Source organism: Pelodiscus sinensis, chromosome 4 (genome assembly GCF_052426305.1).
Source record: "Pelodiscus sinensis isolate ZL-2025 chromosome 4, ASM5242630v1, whole genome shotgun sequence".
Classification (NCBI taxonomy): domain Eukaryota; kingdom Metazoa; phylum Chordata; order Testudines; family Trionychidae; genus Pelodiscus; species Pelodiscus sinensis.
This window is the reverse complement of record NC_143055.1, coordinates 48416984-48440400: the sequence shown is the minus strand read 5'-3', so window position 1 is coordinate 48440400 and position 23417 is coordinate 48416984. Positions and strand designations below refer to the sequence as shown.

Genomic DNA, 23417 nt, shown 5'->3' with positions numbered 1-23417 from the left:
CCAAAAAAGAAACTCATGGAAGTTTGTTTGATCATTTTTTAGCCATAGTACTTGATGGAAGTGACTAGACACAGTTACCACAGTCAAATTTAAGAGCTAATAGCACAGTCATTGGCTAAATGAGGACATTCTCACCAAGCCAGTCATCAAGGCATGGGCATTTTGCTGTGGCCCAGGAGATCCATAGATTAGCATACAGAAGTAAAGGTTAAGAGAGTGCAGACTGGCCAGAGTCAGGGCTTCAGCTGGTCAAGCTGCCGTAGAAACCATTTTGGCTTCACATTTGTTTTTCTACATGAGAGCTTCTGTGTCTTTGAGGCCAGTACTTAGCATTGCTTCTTTCACCTCTTGGTCTATTGTCCTGCTGCTGCATTGCCATGCTGAGTTTATCAGTTCTGCTTGCAGGAGCTTCATCTTGTTGTATCAGTTGTTTAGTCAGTGGGGTTCTTAGTATCTTACATATGCTCCACTGATGTGTGTTGGTTACAGTCAGTTGTTAATATGCCATTCACATCACCCTAGACAGTTAGGTGATACAAACACCTCATCTTGCCTGCTTATACCCAGGAGCTGCTCCTAACCCTCATACACCAATTGGGTAGCAATACCAAGTCAAATAATTTGCTGCCATGTATGTAATTCATAAAAACACTACAGAAGTGTTCAGCTCAGGTCTATTGTTGCTGAACTGTTCTATATTGGCATTAATATAGTTATTCATTTAAATAACTGAGCTGAAGTGAAAGGGCATAATGAAGACAATATTTCAGCTGTTTAGAAAGTATTAATACCTACCATACCCACACTCCAATGAAATCAGAGTCTCTAGACTTTTGGTTGATAGTGGTCTGGAAGGGTTAAGTGTCCAGATGGTTTTCTTTTGCTTCCTCCTCATCATATGGTAGCGTTTTTGTGTGGGCTGTTTGTAGATCCCAGAGAAAGTGTGAAAGGGAGAAAAATATTTTCTATGGATGAAATTCAAATCAGATCTTTTTTTATTTCCTGCTTTAAGCCATAGCTGTAGTAAGGTCTATCTTTCTCTATCAAGATACTGATTTGTTGAATTTTCCTGGAAACTTACCTTGCATTATAATATCATTCAGGTGACTTTGGGCCTGATGTGTTTTCTTCTGGGGAGCCTATACCAACATTAACATTTCAATATAATATCAAAGAGTCCATTTAAAAAAAAATGACAAGAATGTAAGAGCATTATTAACCCATTTAACCTTGAGCTTCATTTAGCAGCTCATTATTACTTGACTCATGAAACAGAAAATAGATTTGCTCCCTAGTCACCTCTCTTAATTACTTCTGCCTTATACTTTAAAAAATTTCCTTTACGTCCTTTCTTCTCCTTCCACTGAAACAAAATGATCAACATCTAAATATTTCTGTATGGAGGATCATGGAATTCTAATGAAAAGTGAATTATTCACTTATCTCAGTGTAACAGGTTCCCTCTGGGGTACCACCAGGAACTGGAATGCCACAGAGCTCCTCTGACCCAACCAACAGCCTGCTAAACCCTCACCTGTGCTTTTACCAGCACACATATAGATAGGAAATAAGGATGTGAATGCTTAACCAGTTAAAATCACCCTTATGGTTAACCGGTGAGGGCTGGAATGGCAGAGCGCATTTGGGCCCAACCAGAGCAGCCCCTGCCTCCCACCTTTTATTTTACATCCCAGGTAAGGGATGCCTACCCGGGAGCCAACTGAGTGGAACCGATAAACATCAGCTAATTGGTTAAATGGTTAGTCGGTTACAATTTAAGGGTATGTCTAAACAGCAACATTTTTTCAAAATAATTAGTGTTATTTCAAAATAACATAGTCTGTGTCTACACAGCAGTCAGTTACTTTGAAGTGTTGAAATACAGTAAAGCTAGAGGACTTCTTACTCTGACTCCTGTAACCCTCATTGTATGAGGAGTAAGAGAAGTTGGAGGAAGAGTGCTTTATTTCAAAATAAGTGCTGTGTAGACGCTCCCAATTTCGAAGTAACATGTGTAATTGATTTAGCTCAATTTGCACAGCTTATTTTGTGTTAAGCCCTGCTGTGTAGATGCACCCTAATATCCCTAGTGCAGTGTCATACTCAGTTTTACAGATAACGAGTTAGCAATATGCATATCATTGTACGCTTCCATTTTTCTCTCTGGGAAGAGGGCTAAGTATAACAGGGTTTCTACTACCCTGAACTAGAAAAACTGTCATGTTGATCCTAACCTGCCCTCATTTTACACAGATGTTGCTACTGCCCACCCCATCTCTGAAGAATAGTATCTCACAATTCCCTCAGAAGAAAAATTAGTAGTGCAAAGCTAATGTAACAAGTTAGAAAAGTCATGCTTGAATCCTAAATTTTAATTTTATACTATCAACATTTTATGGCAGAAGGAGTAGTACTTACATAATTTTCTTACTTAAGAAAAAAAACAACCCCTATAAAGCATAAAGGGACAACTGCCCCAACAGTGGTTTCTCCCACTTAATACAGTCTTACATCTACTCTTCATGACAAATGTTCAACCCATTTCTCCTGTGAGATGTTCGAGTTTCTTGAATTTAAAAGTGATACATTATTCTATTCTGATGTCTAGTTCTTTGGTGTCTAATAAGTAATGCTAAGGCACAGGACAACCTGTTGTATCTTCTGCCCTTTCAGATTGTCCTACCTGCATAAAGTGGAGGAGGGCCTCTGCTAATCTGTCTCTTGTACAGAGTCTCAACTGCTGCAAGTGGGGTGTGTTAAGAAATCACTACTCTTTTTTTGCTTTTCACCTCTGTTTTCTTGTGTTAGAGAGATTAACATCTGCCTATGCTCATTAAATTCTCATGGAGCCGAAACAGAGAAGTGACACTTGTCTTGATAGTTTCACTACCGTCTTCAGAATTTTGAATAGTATTAGTGAAGCTGACTAAAATCCTATTAATATTACTCTGCTTCTACTAGACAAAAGTTTGAGCAACAGGCCAGACACTGAAGCAGTTTATTTAGATTCAGGAAGACATGGAAATAGTTTTAATTTGAAAGCTTATCATTGCAACCATAAAGCATTTAGGTAGTTTTTTTAAAAAATGGATACATTCTGCATTAATTGTGATTTAGTTCCCTACACTCATCAAGGAAATCTTCCCACTGTACTTGAGGAATTTTTTTAATTTAAAAAATTAAAACACTTTAAAATATCGTGTGCAGAATTTTATTTTTTTGTGGGGAGGAGGGACAGAGTTTCCACAGTAACAGGGTATTGGTGTGTACATGCAAGAATGTCTAGCCTTTGACACCTTTCATACCAGCTTCAGAGCAGCCACTGAGCATAGTTAAAAACTTCTTGCACTCCGGTCTAGTATGCTGACATACCAAGTATTTGTGTGCAGTCACACAAACCTCTATACTGCCACCTTATCTGGGAATGTTTCCATATCAACTCAGAGCAAGTTGGATTAGCAGCTGTAAATACAGCAATAATGTTTTTGGCCGAACTCCAGGAAATAAAAAACAAAGAGGTCACAAATGCATCACCAGGAGCTTTCTTGTTTAGATGTCAATATTTTTCTTTTCCTCTTGATCACTCTAGTGTACTACCCACATATTAATGGCTTTGATCAAATTCTTCCAGTTGTTTGCCCTTAGAGGGTGTATTATTCATCTATGATATTGTTTCTTAGACTCACATTGAATTCACACTTGTAGAGGCCATGCTGAGAGAGATATTGGCTAGTACAGGCAGTCCCCGGGTTACGTATAAGATAGGGACTGTAGGTTTGTTCTTAAGTTGAATTTGTATGTAAGTCGGAACTGGTACATATTGTAGGGGAAACTCTAGCCAAACATTTCTCCAGAGCTCAGTTTTATTCTCCCACACCTCACTTCCCTCAGTCCTTTATTCTCAACCTGATGTGTCTGCTGAGAAAAGCTGCTCCGCGTCTCCCTGGTCTGCTGGGGGGGACGCTAGCTTCGCGTCTCCCTGGTCTGCTGGGGGGAAGCAGCTAGTGCGGGGTTGCCTCACCCCGTTTGTAAGTAGGGATACGATGTAAGTCGGATCCATGTAACCCGGGGACTGCCTGTATCTTCATTAACATGTATACTGATTATACCAGTTTGCCTGTCTACAGATTGATGCACATTTAGCCAAGCCAATTGGTAGCTTTATATTTTCATTAAACTTTTCTACATGTCATCAGTCTTGGTATTTTCTTTTGTGACCGTCCATATAGTTAGTTTCTCATCATCCACATATAACAAATGGCTGACTGCTTGTTGATGTTATCAGATCAGCAAAGAGCAATTTATTTCCTGCAACATCCAAGTCAGCAGTAGCATTGCTACCTCAAAACAGCAGTGGCGAAAAAGAATTCCTTCGAAAGACTGCTTTTTAAAATTTGGATCTCATCAATTAGACTCCCTTCCAGACAGAGTCCAGTAAAAAGGTGGGAACCTAGAGCATGACTCCACCCAGTTTGGGCTTAATCAGAATTTCTCCTTTATTTATAAACTTTGCAACAGAATCATTGTTCCTTATAGTTTCTGGCACTCCATCCATCCATCCATCCATCCATCCATCCATCCATCCATCCACACGCTTATAGTTTCTGGCAGTATATATATATAGTTGCCAGAAACTCTGTGTGTGTGTGTATATTTTACACACATGTAGTTCAGGAAGGGGGCCAACTTACAGGGTCCTGGGGTGGTACTAGGAAGCTCTCCGTGTTATTGTCTCAGTCTTTGGACTGGGCTCTCCATTTTGAGTCTTTTGCTCTTTCTTTATACACATTAATTTAGTCTTCTATAACCAACATCTTGGGTACACAGGTATACATTTAATCAGTCTTTTTTATAATTTGGTTTTTATTCTCTATTCTATGTTGCTAGAAGTCCTTACCATTAGACCAACTATCCTTTTACTACCATTTAATATACATTAACATAACAAACCATTGACATTAAACTAACAAAATGTAACACTTCTTTTCTACCATTCAGCTGTTTTTTTCATATTTTAACGTCATAGTTCAGTATATATCTAATATACCCCAAGTAGGAAGTTATGGAGAACAACATGCCCTAGCATCAACATATTCTTACCTTTTCAAGGGACTTTCTGCTCTTAAGTTGGGTTGCCAGATGGTTTCAACAAAAATACCAGACACACTTGACATTACATCACAATCTACATTATATCTTATTTAGAAAATACCAGACATTTATATTTTCTCAATTTGTTTCCCGAACAGAAAGTTCAAATACTGGACTGTCCAGTTCAGAACCAGACACCTAGCAACCCTACTCTTAAGTTGAGCATCACATTTGAAAATATAAGGTTTGTCAACAATTTTGCCTGTTGCATTTCGAGGCGCTTTATTCAATTTAGGGCATAGATGTTTATTTTTCCCTAACAGAATGTTCCAGTTAACCATAGGTTGCTGCAGAAAGGAAATGATCTTTGGATAAACCTTGTGCATTTTCAGTATCTTGATAATCTACAAATGTGTAGATTAGGGTGTAGATCAAATGTGTAGATCATATGCTTTTGGTAAGCAATCCACACCATCGCTACATTTTTCTGTTTTGTTTTGTTTAGTATCGTCTGTGATTCTCCTGTAAAGCCTAATGTGTTCTTCCTGTCTCTTTCATGTTTGTTTGCTCAGGAGGCAGCATTCCATTGCGAGCTAGCACTATCTGCGTCTCCTTTGCCAGAAAAGCTGCTAGAACTAGAAACGTCCACATAGATTGATCCTGTGTTTACTAATTATAATAATAGGATCAATGTGTCCTTCTTTTTATTTTTATACAAGTATGAGTCTCCCAGTCACCATATGGGAATATGTTTTTCAAGCATTTTTAAGTTATTCAGATAACAGTTATGGAGAACTGTTAGATGTTTCAGCCATAATTTTTGCACTCCAACTTGACTAAGAGCTTTCCAGTTTTTCATTCCTTTCAGTATCTCATCTATTTCTTTCCTTTGATAGTCCTGTGATAGTCCTGTATATTCTTCTGTTGTGTTTTTTTTTAAACTCTTACATTTTTAATCCAGTCTTCTGAGTGATTAGGCTGTACATCCTCAGAGCAGATTTCCTTCAAGTAGCATTAAAACTTTTCAATATTATGTATTGGATTTCTGTTTTTTCTGTTTTGCTTTTAATGACCAGTGGGTCAAAGAATCACTCATGAAGATCTGCTCTTCGTTACTGAGAGCTATGTGCTAAATATCTTTCAAGTCTATGACTAAGTGAAGTCATCTTATGAAGTAATAATGTAAACAGAACACTCACGACCCCTTTGTTCAGCTGATATTTCGTCTCTAGGGCTGTTCACTTCTGTCTTCTTTTCAAATGATTTTTCTCAAATTCACCCAATAGGCTGATATCTTGATGTTAAAGCTTAATTTTATCTTCTTACTACAGTATTAGCATTACTGTAGTGTCAAAGAACCCTTGGTCCTGGACACCACTGTGCTAGGTTAGGGGCTGGCAACCTTTAATTCTTGGCCAATCAGGTGTTCAGTACATCCCTGCAGCCTGCACCTTCTCCTCAGCTCCCATTGGCCAGGAATGGAGAACTGCAGCCATTGGGAGCTGTTGTGGGGGTCATGCCCGGACCATCAATGTCAGAAAAATGTCTTAGTCTGCAAATAGATTACTCTGATTGGCAGAGAGTAAAAGGTTGCTCACCCAGTGTATAACAAGGTCACACACTTTTAGCTGTAGTTATTACAGACAATGAAAGAGCCTGGAATGAGTTAGTACTTTGTAGGCCAAAATTGTGTTAGAAAAATCAACAGGAACAGATTTAAAGCATCTATGGCTAGCTGTTTAACTGCAAGTTACTTTGACTCCTGTAATTTGATTACATAACCTAAATTCAATGTACAATGTTGAAGAAATCATACTTAACAAATAATAATTGCACTTTGTGATAAATGGTGTTCAACATTGCTCCCTTTGAGAGGAAAATCAATTCCCATGCTCTCTGATTTTATGGAAATTAGGAAATTTTATGGAAATTAGGTGATATGCCTAGATCACAGTATAAAATGTATGGAGATCATTATTATACTGGTGACTATAACCTGGTGCTATTTACTTTGGAGACTGTCACATTAAGATATAAAACTAGATGTAGAGGTTCTAATTCTAGCCTACTTTAACCAATTTATAATTCCATAATCTAACCTTAATATCTGAAAGTATACTGGAACATATGATTAAAGAATTTGTTTGAAAGTACCTAGAGGGTAATAATGTAATAAATAATAGTTCTTCGAGTGATGTCCCTGTGAGTACTCCACTGTAGGTGCTGGGCTTGCTCCAGCGCCGCAGATCAGAGATTTTCACAGCGGTAGTTAGCCGGGCAGCGCATGTGCGGAGGTGTTGCGCAGCGTTCGAGCTCTTTTGCACCGCGCGGTCCGGTTCTAGCCAGTTTCTCTCAACCACCTCAGGCTGCAAATGGAGTGAACACTCTCTTCAACTTGACTTGTTCGTGAGAATTCAAAGCCTTTGGTTTTCTTACTCATTCTGTTATATAGTTCCTTCTGCCATTACTGTTATTTGTTGTTTATTAGTTTAAAACCCCCCCATAGAATCCGTTACTTTTACTGTCAATTATGTTCCCTGTTAACTCCCTTCTTGTATATTGCTAACATCCCCCCCTTAAAAAAACAACAACAAAAAAAAGAATGAAAACGAAGACTTAACAAAATGCCAGGATCTCCAGGTTTTAAAAATTCCGAGGCCTGCCGTGAAGCCATGCCTGCCTCAGATGGCCACTCAGCCTGCATACGTTGCCTGGATGAGGGTCACATTCTGCAGAAGTGCCCTCATTACTCTAAGCTCAGAGCTAGAGTTCGTCAAAATAGGGAGATGAGGCTCCGCGTGATCCTCTTTAATAAGGCTTTCCAGCCTGAAGGATCAGCCTTCCCCCCTCGATCATCTCAGCAGGTTCAAAAGTGTAGGGCCTCATCCCCGACTGCAGCTCCTCCAAAGAAGAGTAAACCCTCTCCAACCCGTTTTGCCTGCTACTTTGCACAGCAGATTGAGTGTAGGGGCCAAACTGGGAATATTGGGTATATCTGCTACCCATGCTATGGCGATGATGGTCTCTGAGATAAGAAAGGCGGATGTGATGGTGCTGTGTGCATGCCATTCTGTGGCACCGACAGTCTTCGCACGGAAACCGTTGGCACCGAGTGAACCACTGACACAGCCAGCACCAATGTGCACCAAGCCCTTGCCGGCGCGAACCTCGGTGCTGGACCGACCGAAACTGCAACCACATTATGCAGCACCGAGTCAACCTGCACTGGCTTTGGCACTGACCACTGCCTCGGTGGCACTGGCTACAGCAGTGGTCTGGCCGGCACCCAGGGAGCCCGCTCAAAAACATAGCGGCACTGGAGCCTGACACCATGCTTCCTGCCTCCATCCTTTTTGCTGGCACCCTCGCCTTCACCTCCACCTCAGTCACCAAGATCACCCCTACCAGTTAAGTGCTATACATCCTTGCAATGACTACCATCTCCCTTTATTACCCCACTGAGGGAGCGGCCTCGTTACTATCACCACAGTTTCTCTGCTTCTCCTTGGCCGCCACCACCATGGAGGTCTTATTCCCCATCACTGTCACCTCGGTCACCAAGGTCTACTTATGGCAGAGAGTACAGCAGAACATACATTTTAAGATTGTTCCCCCCTCCCACTCTTCATATTATCATTGCCACGGCTATGACAAACACAATCATCACAGAGGCTATTCACCATATAGCCACTCCTACCATTGTCTCCCAATCAGCACCAAGATCCATTGGGGAATATTCATCCTCCAGACACTCACCTGTGCCCAATCTAACCATCTCTTAGACCAGGGATCGATGTGCCCATGCCCTCTCCAATCCGAGCTGGAGGAGGAGCAACCCACCGTAGCGGAGGTGCAACAGCCTGAGGTATCTCCTACCGACCAATCATAGTCCTCACCAGACGAAGCGGACATTCCGGGGGATATTCCCCCCCTCCCCGACGACCTCAGGCAATTTCAAAATAGAGTGGCAGTGACTCATGGAGATAAAGGAGAAACAACATCACCTCCTTAAGAATCTCCAAATGACTCTCACCTCTAAATTAGCCATCCCATTAGATGAGGCTATCCTCGAGGTTGCCAATGAATTATGGCAAACCCCAGCATCCACTCTTCCAACGAACAAAAGAGCGGACAAGAAGTATTTTATGCCACCCAAAGGGTCGGAGTTCTTATTTATCCACCCACACCCAAATTTGTTGGTGGTAGACGTGGCACAACAAAGAGCAAAGGTGCCACAATACAGAAATCACGTAACAGACAAGGACTCAAAAAGACTTGCTTTATTTGGAAGGAAAGTCTATACATCTTCTACACTACTTCTTAGAATAGCCAACTATTTGGCTCATTTATCAAATCACAATTGCGATAACTACACTAAACTCAGTGCCTGAACCCAAGAGGCCCATCTTAAAATCAACTGTCCAAGAAGGCTATGCTTCCACCAGAGCTAGCTTGCAAATAGCAATGGATGTAGCAGACACCACGGCTTGAACCACAGCCACTGCCGTAGTAATGAGAAGGGCCTCATACCTTTAGTCCGTGAGAGTCTCCAAGGAACTGCAAACAAAAGTAGAGGATTTACTGTCTGAAAAAGATAATGGACACTGTCCTTCATTCGAGTAAAGACTCCAGATCAACCCTCCGGACTCTGGGGATGTACACTCCACCCTATAGAAGAAGGTGCTACACTCCCTTCCAGAGGCGTTATGATTACACACATACTAGACAGCAGTGGCAGCAACAGCAACGGTTCTTTGACCAGTCACGCCAATGCCATGGACCACGTAGATGTCGTAATCAGAACAACCGCTCGCAGAATCAACCCAATGCCAAGCAGCAGATTTGACTCCTTGATCTAGAGCATGCAAACGATCACTCATTCTTACCAAACAGATGTCCCTACTCACTTGTTTCATCATTGTCTATGACTATTCTACCATCAATGAGCCAACATTACCACCGACAAATGGGTTTTGGAGATAATCCAAATCTGCTGTGCCATACCCTTTCTCTCTGTCCCTCCTACAACTTCACCAACCCTGTCCCACTTCAGGGACCCCTCTCATGAAGACTTGCTCTGCACTGAGATCGATCACCTACTCGCCATAGATGCGGTAGAAAGGGTGCCAGACCAGTTCAGAGGGAAAAGGGTTTTACTCCCATTATTTCCTGGTGCAGAAGAAAACCGGAGGATGGAGACTGATACTTGTTCAGTTGCCTGAGATCCAATATCTGCAAAAGCAACGATTCAGGATGGTAACTCTGGCATCTATAATACCATCCCTGGATCAAAACAATTGGTTTGCTGCTCTTGACCTCCAGGATGCATATTTTCACTTTACTATTCATCCCGCACACAGATGATTTCTCCAGTTCATTGTCGGTACAGATAATTTCCAATACTGCAACCTACCATTCGTACTCTCCGCTGCCCCCAGGGTGTTTACAAAGACACTCTCAGTAGTGGCTGCTCACCTTCAGTGCAGAGGGGTTGTCATATTCTCCTATCTGGACAACTGCCTCATAAAGGGTCAATCCTTAGCGGAGGTATCCCGAATTCTCGACATCACCAGACAAATGTTTCGTTTATTAGGCCTGCTTATCAATAAGGACAAGTCCATGCTACGATCCACTCGAGTTGGAATTCATTGGAGCTCGACTTGATGCCATCGCAGCAAGAGCATTTTTACCCATCAACAGATTTTGGACGATACAAATGTAACCCCTCCTGTTGGCTAGCCCAGTGTGTGGTTATTCAGCATAGGGGAAGCCTTGTGACTTCTTACACCACTGTGGGAGGCTAGGCCTTAGGCTGCTTGGTGTGCTCTGTGTTGTGGATGTGTGAGTGCACCTCAGACCAGACCCACTCAGACAAATCACCAGGAACAGGCTTTATTCTCTGTTTAAAACAAAACAACAACAACAACAACAAAACCAACAACATAGAACAGGAAAACAGTTCAGCAGCCCCTTCTCTCAGCATGCAGCTTGTGTGCTGCTTTCTAGCACAGTCCTTGCTGAGACTCTGCTGGGGGTAGAGGGTACATCCTGGCAGGAACCAGGAAGTTCTTCCAACATGCCGCAGTTTGTAGTCCACAACTTGTAGTTCCCAGGGCTGCTGCTGAAACACACTGAAACTTGGGCTATACAAGCATTGATAGATACTTTCCATTGCAAGCGTACAGTACAGATGCTCACAGCTCTGAAGCTCATGGATCATGTGGTAGCTGCAACATATGTAATTCCCCTTGCCAGACTACACTTCTGCATCTTGCAACACTGACTGGCCACAGTTCACAATTCCAAAACTCACGACGTGCACAGAGTAGTAGTTGTTCCACCCAGAGTTCACGCCTCCCTCGAATGGTGAACCATAGACAAGAACGTATTATCGGGAATTCCCTTCCACCAACCACAACCTCGATATCTTATTACCACGGATGCTTCCCTCATGGGCTGGGGAGTGCACATGGGCGAAGTATCCATCCAAGGTCGCTGGTTGCCCCATGAAACGCTGCTTCACATAAACTTTCTAGATCTCAGGGCAGTTGCCAATGCCTGGAGGCATTTCCACAGCCAAATTCGCAACTGCACAGTGAAGATCCTTACGGACAATGTGATGACGATGTATTATATAAATCGTCAGGGAGGCGCACGCTCACGATCCCTATGTGCAGAGGCAGTCCGATTCTAGAATTGGTGCATTTCCAGTGGCACCACTTGTGGCATCCTACTTACCTGGCATCAACAACACCACAGCAGACTCCCTCAGCAGGAACTTCGCACCAGACCATGAGTGGGAGCTTCACCACGGACTCCTCCACTCTCTTTTCCACCGGTGGGGGACACCACTCATAGATCTCTTTGCCACTTACAACCACAGAAGATGTCACCTCTTTTGTTCCAGAGCGGGTCTTGCATGTTACTCTCTAGGAGATGCATTTCTCCTCAACTGAAGGGGGCCTCTCATGTATGCCTTACCCCACACACCCCTTATCCCAAGAATCCTTCAGAAGATCAAACTGAACAGGGCCAAGGTGATATTGGATGCTCCAGCAAGGTCAAGACAATACAGGTTTCCACTTCTCCTACAATTGTCCCTGCATCCTCTGCATCAGTTCCCACTGCTCCCGGATTTAATCTCTCAAGACGATGGTCACCTTCTACACCCACAGCTACACAACCTGCACCTGACAACGTGGTACCTAGCTGGTTGAATGCATCTGAGACCCTATGCTCTGCTGACGTCAAAAACATGCTGATACACAGTAGAAGGTAGAACACAAGAGCTACTTACCTTGCAAAATGGTGAAGATTCAACTATTGGTGTTCTGAACATCATATCAACCCTCAGGCAGCTCCCATCCACATCATATTGGATTATGTTCTGGAACTGAAACTGGATTAGCCTTAGTGTCACTCAAGTCCATCTCGTGGCAATGGCAGCTTTTCGACACCCAATCAATGGCATTTCTGTGTTTTCCCATCCTCTCACAAAGAGGTTTATCAGTGGTCTAACTAATCTGGAAACCTCCCCCCCCCCCCCCCCAGACTTCTCCCCCACTATGGAGTTTGAACTTAGTACTACGAACTCTCACTGCTCCACCATTCGAGCCACTAGCCACAATACCTCTCCAGATCTTAACTAGAAAACTGGTATTTCTTCTTGCCATCATGTCGGTGCAGAGCTAGCGAGATATCCGCATTGATGGCGGTACCCCCATACACTGTCTTCAGTAAGGACAGTGTTATTCTTAGACATCATCCAGCTTTTATTCCCAAGGTCTGTTCTGAATTCCATGTTAATGAACTAATTGTTATACCATCCTATTACCCTAAGTCGCATGCCTCCCTCTGCGAAGCAGCTCTTCACATGCTAGATGTACGCAGGACTCTAACATTTTACATAGAACACACTAAACCCCTTAGGAGAACTGACCAACTCCTAGTCTCCCTGGCAGAGCGGTCAAGGGGGGAGCCTCTTTCTTCCCAAAGAATAGCGAATATCATTGTCTCCTGCATAACTACGTGTAGCATAACACTGAATGTACCACTCTCAGAACACCCTAGAGCTCACTCCACTAGAGCCATGGCTGACTCTACTGCCTTTCTCAGAGGTATCCTCCTTGTGAATATTTGTAAGGCAGCCACCTGGGCCTCCTATCATACCTTTGTTAGCGCAGATGGCTGCCGGATAACTCCGTAGCAGCTGCAGTACTTTCATCTGCAAATAGATAAGGGGCTCCGAATCCCACCTACCTATACATGGGTGGGTACTGCTACTCAGATCCCTACAGTGGAGCACCCACGGGGACATCACTTGAAGAAAGCGAAGTTACTCATCTTGGTACAGTAATTCGTTCTTTGAGATGTGTGTCCCTGTGGGTGCTCCACTACCCGTCCACCTCCCTGCTTCGGTGTCTGTATCCTTCTGTTTTCCAGATTCAGAGCGGGGTTCAAGGAACTGGCTAGAATTGGAGCGCGCAGTGCAAAAGAGCGTGATCGCCGCGAGATGCTCTCTGCGCATGCGCGGTCTGGCTAACTACTGCTGTGAAAATCTCCGATCTGCGGTGCCGGGGCAAGCCCAGCACCTACAGTGGAGCACCCACGGGGCCACACATCTCGAAGGTGAGTAACTTCTCTTTAAGATAGATTTGTCAAGAATAAATCATGCCAAATCAACCTAATTTCTTTCTTTGATAGGGTTTGATAGGGTCTTTCTTTGATAGCCTCGAGGGTAGTGGGCAGTAGTAAACATGATGTAGCCCCATTTTATTAATATTAATATTTTTGACACAATCCCACGTGACATTCTCACAAGCAAACTAAAGAAATGTAGATGAGCTAAGGTGAATTTATAACCAAGTCTGTTAAATGGTTCACTCTCAAACAGGGAGGATGTATCTATCAGAGTCCCACATGGATCTGTTATGGGTCCATTACTCTTCAGCATTTTCATCAGTGTCTTGGATAATGGAATGCAGAGTGTACTTATAAAATGTGTGGATGACACCATGCTAGAAGGAGTTGCAAACACTTTGGAAGATAGGTCAGGATTCAAAATTACATTGATAAATTGGTCTGACATCAAGAAGATAAAATTCAATGAAGATAAGCACTCCACTTAGGAAATAAAAATCAAATACACAACTACAAAAAGGGGAAAAACTGGCTAGGCAGTAGATCAAGAGAAAAAAAGATCTTGAGGTTTTTAGAGGTAACAAACTGAATATGAATCAATTTGATGCAGTTGCAAAAAGTGAATATAATTCTCGGGTGTCTTCACAGGCATGTTATGTATTAGATATGGAAGGTAATTGTTCTGTTTTAATATCCCTACTCAGGACAACAGGACTTATGCACCTTGTTATAACAGACATCAACAGACAAAACACCTTGTTGTGACGGGAGTGGCGTCTATTTTTGAGGGTCAAGCAATCGAAAGACAGGGATTCTCACACTTTGGTCTGCCCCCAGCCCTAGCAAGTCTAAACCAGCTCTGGGGACCTCATTATAATGGAGTCTCAACCCACTTTGGGGTACAGTTTGAGAACCACTGCTCTAAGAAGCCATCTCAGATTTAGTGCATGAATGACGAGATTACCTAGGCAGGTTTTAGAAGCTCCTTAGTGAAAGGTTTTCAGAATGAGGCGGGATACCCCATCTGTCTTGGATGGTTTAGACACAACAAATCATGCATCTTGAGAAGGGGTTGGGCTAGATGACCCTTGGAGTCCCTTCTAACCTTGGGATTCTATTATTCTAATTGCTTGATCATCCCAAAGTTTGCACGGTAGCAGGAATTCTATAATACAGCAAGTGGGATGCTTTTATAATTAGCTTTATAGGACATAAGAACATAAAAACAGCCATACTGGGTCAGATCAATGCTCCATCTAGTCCAGTATCCAGTCTTCTGACAGAGGCCAATGCCAGGTGCTTTAGTTGAAATGAACAGAACATACAATTATTGTGTAATGCATCCCGTCATCCACTCCCACCTTGCCGTAGTGAGAGGCTCAAAGCACTCAGAACATGGGGTTGCATCCCTACCCATCTCCACGCCATTCGTCATATCTCCCCTTAGTTGTCACTTTTCCACACTGAAAAGGCCCAGTCTTTTTAATTAATATAATTAAATTCTCATTTATAATTGTTCAAATGGAGAGCCATTATCTGTCTTAAGTTATTTCACTTTCTCTATAGATGTAGATGGGTAAAAAACATAAAGATGCTCAACTGAAAGAGTAAGCTTACTCGTGATGATTGTCTGATGGTAACATTAAATTAGTCTAGTGGAGGGGTCTCAAACTTCCAGTCCATGGGTCATCTACGGGCATATTCGCAATCCAACCCAAGAGTCCTGGTGGATGGGGGAAGGGGAGCATGTCTATTCCTGTCTCCCAAGTTCCACTCTTTCCCTCCACCACCCTGCTCTGCTTCCTCCCTCCCCCAATTGCAGCCTGTCCTCCGAGGGATGCAGCCTCAGGGATTACTTGGGGGGCCTGGCATGGGCTGGCAAATTCTGCTCACAGACTCTCACTGGTGAAGAATCTTTTGCGTACTGGGCTGCAACAACAACCTAAACCGTGCAATGCAGTGATTTAGCAGAGGGATTACAAAACAGTTGATTGAGGTCATAGGCTTTGTCTACACTTCAAAAATTAAAGTTCTCTCATGGGAGAGACCTTTCTCAGCACTCTGTAAACCACCTCCATGAGGAGACTAGCTAACAGAGAGGGAGTCCTTTTACATTGGCACTTTACAGTGCTGTAACTTGCTGCAGTTAGGGCAGGTGTTATTTCATGCCACTGAGACAGAAAGTTGCAGTGCAATAAAGTAGCAGTGTAGGCTTAGCCATAGTTGAGAAAAAAAGATTGCCACTTATGAATATTTTGGAGGTTAGAAAAGCACTCCTGACAACTGATGAAACATTGGTTTCCATATTCAGTTTGTTATAGCCTATAAGTTGGGAGTTCTGTCAATCACTCTGGAAAATCATCAAAACATACTAATATTTTAGCCCCAAAGTTACAGCTTCTAATGGTCTCCTTGTCATGAAAGCAATATCTCCATCTTTAGCTTGACCATCAACTAAATATCTTAGTCTTATATTCTGTCTGCAACTTAAGCTACAGAATGCGACTGCTGAGATTGAAGCACTGTTGTAGAAAGTAGCAACGCTGATTTGGGTATCATGAGGTATTCCTAGTACCTCAGTCTATGCTGCTGCTATATCATTTTTGTGTTACTTTATCTTTACACTGAACAGCAATGGTGACACAAGAAATCTGTGTGGAACTTCATATTGAAGAGTTCTCAATGCATGTGAGTAGTATTACTCAATGCTGTTAAAAAATAAATGGAATCACAGCATTGAAATCTTGGTCATTTACTCCTATCCATACAGTTGTGTTAACTGTATGTCATAATCAATAGTATCAAAAACAGATGACAGCTCCAATATGATCTAGAGGGAGAGTTGTCTTGCAGCCATCTTGCACATCAATATTGTTTATGCTGTTTGAGGACCAGGGGGATTGGATGATGCCAAAGAATCCCATTCTAGATACTTGTCATGTACAGTCTTCTCAGGCACCTCTATAAAATGGAGGGCTAAGACTGGGTGATAAGTAAAACATCTTTGTTAAGAAACAGTTTCTTAAGCAGCAGGTATAAACTTTGATTTATATCCGATAATCTAGTGTTTTGTTCTCCACAAAAAGGCATTTATAACTGAAACTACCAGTAGGATAACACATAAACATTGGTGTTTATACGGTGGACAAATATCTCAGCCAGAGTTTATGGATTTCTGCTTCCCAGAGACCCTTTCCATGTGTTTGGGGTGAGATGTTGTCATTTGTACTTTTGTGTCCTGTCACTCTCGCTTTATCTAGTACAAAAGGGACAAACTTCAGTATGACTGATTTTCCTGACAAACAATTTGAATAATTGCTCATATCACTTAGCTAAGTCAGCTTTAGGTAAAAAACAGTCAGGAATTAATAACTTCAACCTCTAAGGTCTTTATCAAATGTATATTGTTCTCCCTAGACTCCTTCAAGCAAAAAAAGTAAACTTTGAAATGCACTAAAACTAGGATTGTGTGTACAGGCAGTCCCCGGGTTACGTACAAGATAGGGACTGTAGGTTTGTTCTTAAGTTGAATTTGTATGTAAGTCGGAACTGGTACATATTGTAGGGGAAACTCTAGACAAACATTTCTCCAGAGCTCAGTTCTATTCTCCCACACCTCACTTCCCTCAGTCTTTTATTCTCAAGCTGAGGTGTCTGCTGAGAAAAGCTGCTCCGCGTCTCCCTGGTCTGCTGTGGGGGGCGCTAGCTTCGCATCTTCCTGGTCTGCTGGGGGGAAGCAGCTAGTGCGGGGTTGCCTCACCCCGTTTGTAAGTAGGGATCCGATGTAAGTCGGATCCATGTAACCCGGGGACTGCCTGTACTTTCTCAAAAATTAATAGGAAGAGTGGAACTGTTCTTATTCAAACGTGTTCATAATTTGTTTTGTTTTTGTTTAAAAGGAACAATTTTTTCCCAATAGACTAAAACATAGGCCTGAATACAGTTTTGGCATATAAGGACTTTTTTTCTGTATGTGTCATACATTCTAAAACTGTATTTAAGCTTTGACCCTTCAAAGGCTTCTGCATATGTATAACTTTATGCGCATTGAATAAAGCTGAGTTTAGAAAATTCAACTTAACCTCTGTATGTGATTTCCCCATTTGTAAAGTGAAAATATTATTTATCAGCTTCAGAGAAGGTGGGGGGGAATACGTTATAGTTTGTAAAGTGTGTTGAAGATGAGAGCATCATGGTGCTTAACGGCAGAGTATTATTTAAAGCAGAATTTATAATAGATTGACAGATGCCTTAATATATCCTTGAAAAGATGGGAGTCAGTTATGCAATTATTAATAACTTTTTTAAGGACTAGTTTCTGCATTTCTGGGTAAATTGGGCAGAATTTAGCCCTGATGTTTTAAAATTTGCTATGTGTTTTATGTGTCTCAAAATGGAGTGATTTTCATTCAGCCTAACCATTTAAAAAAAGTCTATCCAAGGAGTTTCTGAAATGCTGGTAGTGAAGCTATGAGTTCTGACTCATTCAAGGGTGAGCTAAATATGTAACTTAAATGTACTGCTTTATTTGTTGATAGGCCAGCTTAAATTTTTATATTGCTTTTCATTCATGACTTAAATATATTAATGACATATATTTGTGCAGTACTGCTGTTAGGTGTATCAGATAACACTAGTCTTAAAATACATCATAGGAATTACCAAGTTATATTAGAAGGATAAACCTGTACTCTTGTGCTTCAGGTACTAGGAACAGATGAAGATAATATGGGGGATAGTTGCTCTCAGAAGCTGGCTTCTACCAAATACCTTCGACTTTTGCTACTAATTTTGATTCCGTGCATCTGTGCTGTCATCCTGCTATTGGTGATCCTTCTTACCTTTGTAGGTGAGTACTAGACTTAACTAAGGAGAAGTGAGCTGAAATGTATTTTAACAAGTACTATAAACTCACAGTACAGTCTACTTCTAGAATGTAAACAAATGTCTTAGAACATCCAGGTAAAACTGTAAGTAAATTATGCTTTTTCAGTTATGTTGCTTCAGTTGCAGAGAATATCTGAATTCAATTGTTTGTTTAAAAATTATTAAAAAGTAATTAGGGGAAATTTTTGAGTTTATGAAAGTTGTATATTTTGTTGATATATTTATCACTTTGGTCATACATTTTGTTTTCAATAGTAACTCTTACAAGCACTTAATGATTTTTTTTAATATATTGTGTCTACGAAATAAACACCATTTAAATATCTCTAAATGGTACAGGATATTGCTCCCTTATTACACAAACCAATTTAATATTTTCAGGAGAGAGTTAATTTGAACATAACAATACAACTTTCTGAGTAGCATGAGGTCTCCTCCCTCTCACCAATAAAATTAAGTATTTTGTTGTTAATTTTAAGTATGCATAATTTTAAAATCACAACAATAGTTCCTTGAAGATATATTTGAAAATATACTTAATTCATTAATTAACTGCATATTTGGTATGGAATTAAGTTATTTATTAGAGAGAAGCAATTTTTAAAAAGCTAGTTTGTTACTTTCGCAGCAAATTTGGCATGCCTGAAATGAAATCATAGGTATGGTGAGAGAGAAATGAGAGAGTTGGGATAATACGTTATATACAGGCAGTCCCCGGGTTACGTACAAGATAGGGACTGTAAGTTTGTTCTTAAGTTGAATCTGTATGTAAGTCAGAACTGGCGTCCAGATTCAGCCGCTGTTGAAACTGACTGCCAGTTCTGACTTACATACAGATTCAACTTAAGAACCCCAAGCTTCCCCAAGTCAGCTGCTGCTGAAACTGATCAGCAGCTGATTCCAGGAAGCCTGGGGCAGAGCAACTCTGCCTCGGGCTTCCTGTAGTCAGCGCTGGTCAGTTTCAGCAGCGGCTGACTTGGGGACGCCTGGGGCAGAGCAGCTGAGGTGCTGCTGGGTTGCTCCAGTAGCACCGCTCCTCAGCGCTACTGGACCAACCCGGCAGCACCCCAGCTGCTCTGCCCCAGGCGTCCTGATTCAGCCGCTGCTGAAACTGACCAGCAGCAGCTGAATCAGGACCTGGGGCAGAGCAGCTGGGGTGCTGCCGGGTTGGTCCAGTAGTGCCCAGAGCGGCGCTGCAGGACCAATCGGCAGCGCCCCAACTGCTCTGCTCCAGGGTCCAAAACAAAAGCCTGGTCTGCTGGGGGGGTGGGCACACTAGCCGCGCCCCTCCCCCCCCCCAGCAGACCAGGGACACGGGAGCAGAGCCGCAGCGGCAGCAGGGTGCCGCGCCTCTGAGGCTTTGCTCTGGCAAAGCCTCAGAGGCACGGGACCCCCCCGCGGCTGCGGCTTCAGTCCCGGTGTCTGTGGTCTGCTGGGGACGGTCCCCAGCAGACCACAGGCACCGCGACTGAAGCGGCAGCAGCGGCCGGGTTCCCGCGCTTCTGAGGCTTTGCCAGAGCAAAGCCTCAGAAGCGCGGGAACCCGCCCGGTGCCCCTGGTCTGCTGGAGACAGTCTCCAGGAGACCAGGGGCACCGGAGCAGCTTACGAACGGGGCTTTCTCGCCCCGGAGCTCGCAGGTAGCAATCCGCTACCTCGACCTCCGGGGCAAGAAAGCCCCGTTCGTAAGTGCGGATCCGACGTAAGTCGGATCTGCGTAAGTCGGGGACTGCCTGTAACTTCTGCTTTTAGTTGTGTACAGTACTGTAGGGTTGTAGTTGTTTGTGTACTTTTTTCTTTTTTAACTGTACAGGCAGTCCCTGGGTTACGTACAAGATAGGGACTGTAGGTTTGTTCTTAAGTTGAATTTGTACATAAGTCAGGTACCCCAGGTGTCCCCGATTCAGCCACTGCTGAAACTGACCAGCGGCTGACTATAGGAAGCCTAAGGCAGAGCTGCTTTGCTCCCGGCTTCCTGGAATCAGCCGCTGATCAGTTTCAGCAGCAGCTGACTTGGGGACACCTGGGGTAGAGCATCTGGGGTGCTGCCAGGTTGGTCCCCGCAGCTGCTCTGTCCCAGGAGTCCAAATTCAGCTACTGTTGAAACTGACCAGCAGCGGCTGAATCGGAGACGCCTGGGGCAGAGCAGCTGGAGTGCTGCCGGGTTGGTCCAGTAGCGCCGACCCTTGGCGCAGCGGGACCAACCCAGCAGCACCCCAGCTGCTCTTGGGGATGATTGGGGCAGAGCAGCTGGGGTGCTGCTGGGTTGGTCCAGTAGTGCCGCACCTCGGTGCTGTGGGACCAACCCGGCAGCCCCTCAGCTGCTCTACTCCAGGCGTCGGCGAGAAAAGCCTGGTCTTCTGGGGAGAGGGGGGGCGCACTAGCTGCGCCCCCCTCCTCCCCTCAGCAGACCAGGGAGACGTGGAGCAGCTTTTCTCGCCGCGGAGGACGCGGGCGGCGGGACCGCGGCGCGTCTGGGCAGTCCCACCGCCCGCATCCTCCGCGGCGAGAAAAGCCCCGTTCGTAAGTAGGGATCTGACGGAAGTCGGATCCACGTAACCCGGGGACTGCCTTAAAACATTTTTATTTAACTTCATCCAGTGATTTAGCAGCCTAGCTATATCTCTTATATTAGTGCTGGCTGATATTGCCTGCCTTCATCTCTTGAAGAATGTATCCATAAAATGATGTTTTATTTCTCTCAGGGAGACTAAAGAGTGTGTATTTTTGGCAGTGGCAGAAAACTTTATATATTTTACTACCTATCTTCTCTTTCCTTATTAAAAATCAAACAACCTAAAAAAATACAGTTGAAACAGGATGTCTGGAAATAAAACTGAATATGTATTGAACTAATTGCTTTATCTCTATCAAATTCAAGTAAAATTGAAACTCTATATTAATTTCAGTCTGTAAAGGATGATTAGCAACAAGACTCGTAAGGTCTGGTCTTCTCAGTGTGCTTAAGATGGGTGGCCAAAATAAAAAATTATTGTCTTTAAACTGAGAACTACTGTCTTTAAACCGAGAACAGTCTGAAGCAGATTACGATCATGTAAACTTGACAATTAGGAAATGTGAAATATCTATTAGTTTCCCGGTGTGTTAGCATTCCATCTATATCTTTCATATCCTCTGCCCTAGATTTTCACTATTAAATGAGAGAGTGCATGAAAAATGGTAGGTGTATCTGATCTGTCTGTCATACTCCTCTCTTCGGGTACGTCTAGACTACATGCCTCTGGCGACAGAGGCATGTAGATTAGGCTACCAGACATAGTAAAATGAAGCGGCGATTTAAATAATCGCCGCTTCATTTAAATTTACATGGCTGCCGCGCTGAGCCGACAAACAGCTGATCAGCTGTTTGTCGGCTCAGCGCGGCAGCCATGTAAATTTAAATGAAGCAGCGATTATTTAAATCGCCGCTTCATTTTACTATGTCTGGTAGCCTAATCTACATGCCTCTGTCGCCAGAGGCATGTAGTCTAGACGTACCCTTCCTTAGAAGAAAGTGTCTACATGTTGTTACTCCTGGCACATAACATTCTGAAAATTTTGTGTCACAATAACACTACATAATCATGCATGTTTCAATTATTTTTGTAATTTATTTCAAAATATTTGTCAACAAGTATGTCTGTAACCACACTCACTCACTCATTCACCTAGGAGCAGAGAATTAAAGAAACCCCTATGACAACTCAGTTCATGTTAATCTGTCTCCTCCCCCAACTCCTGAGCTCAGACATGGGGGCAGATCTTTTGCTCCCCCTTGCTGAGATACTTGCACCCCTTCAGAATCCAGCCATGGGGCCCTCACCCTCTTGCCCAGAGACTTGCACCACCTCCTCCCTCAGAGCCCAAACATGCCTCCCTCAACCCAGACACTTTCCCCTCCCCTTTGGAGCCCAGGGATCCAGAGGGAGAGACAGCCTGATGCTTAGTTCCTGGTTTACAGGGAGTCTTCTTGTGCACCACCTTCTTCTTCCTTCAGGACACATTGTGAACTACAGCTGCCAGGAACTCTCTAGCTCACCCTCCCTTCCCATCCAGCAGTATCTGTGTGTGATCTGCACTCTCCAAGGTCTTTAGTGACATGTATGGGCTAATCTGTCCTTTCCTGCTGTAGAAAGGGCCTAGGAGTCACCATCATCACATACAGACAAAATTTCCATTTAAATCTTTTTGGCTTCTAGCTTAGAGTATGTGAATCTTTCTCAGAAATCATCACTCTCTATTGCACATTGTTAAATAAAATATTAATTTTCCAATAGCAAAGAAATGGAAAATCATCAGTAAAATTGCTGGCATGGTATTGCTCTGAACTAAATGAGCATGGCACATATCTCTCATTTTTATACTGAACAAACTGAATACCAGCATGCTGTATGCTTCCGTCACTGGTCCTTTTCAAATGTAGTTTGAGACACAAATCCAAAACACATAATTTTATTAGCTTTGATATTTGGCTGCAGGTATGATTTACTATATATATCTATATATTCACACACATGTTTGCAGAGTATTTTGATGACATACATGAATGAAATTAATCATAGAATACGAGGACTGGAAGGCACTTCGAGAGGTCATTGAGTCCAGTCCCCTGCCCTCATGGCAGGACCAAATACTGCCTAGACCATCCCTGATAGACATTTATCTAACCTCCTCTTAAATATCTCCAGAGATGGGGATTCCACAACCTCCCTGGTCAATTTATTCCAGTGTTTGACTACCCTGACAGTTAGGAACTTTTTCCTAATGTCCAACCTAAACCTCCCTTGCTGCAGTTTAAGCC

The 23417-nt window shown here is 43.0% G+C and overlaps 1 protein-coding gene across 7 annotated transcripts in view; it reads left to right on the top strand.

The window, feature by feature from the left end:
- CORIN (corin, serine peptidase) overlaps positions 1 to 23417 on the top strand; it is a 221622-nt gene that overhangs the window by 23699 nt on the left and 174506 nt on the right. For 5 of the 7 annotated variants that reach the window (XM_075930473.2, XM_075930476.2, XM_075930479.2 and 2 more), the window contains exon 2: positions 18436 to 18580. In XM_075930473.2, coding sequence (XP_075786588.1) covers positions 18436 to 18580 — 145 coding nt within the window. Of the gene's footprint in view, positions 1 to 13533; positions 13720 to 18435; positions 18581 to 23417 lie in introns of all 7 variants that reach the window. The other 2 variants (XM_089777859.1, XM_075930475.2) reach the window with 1 other exon arrangement.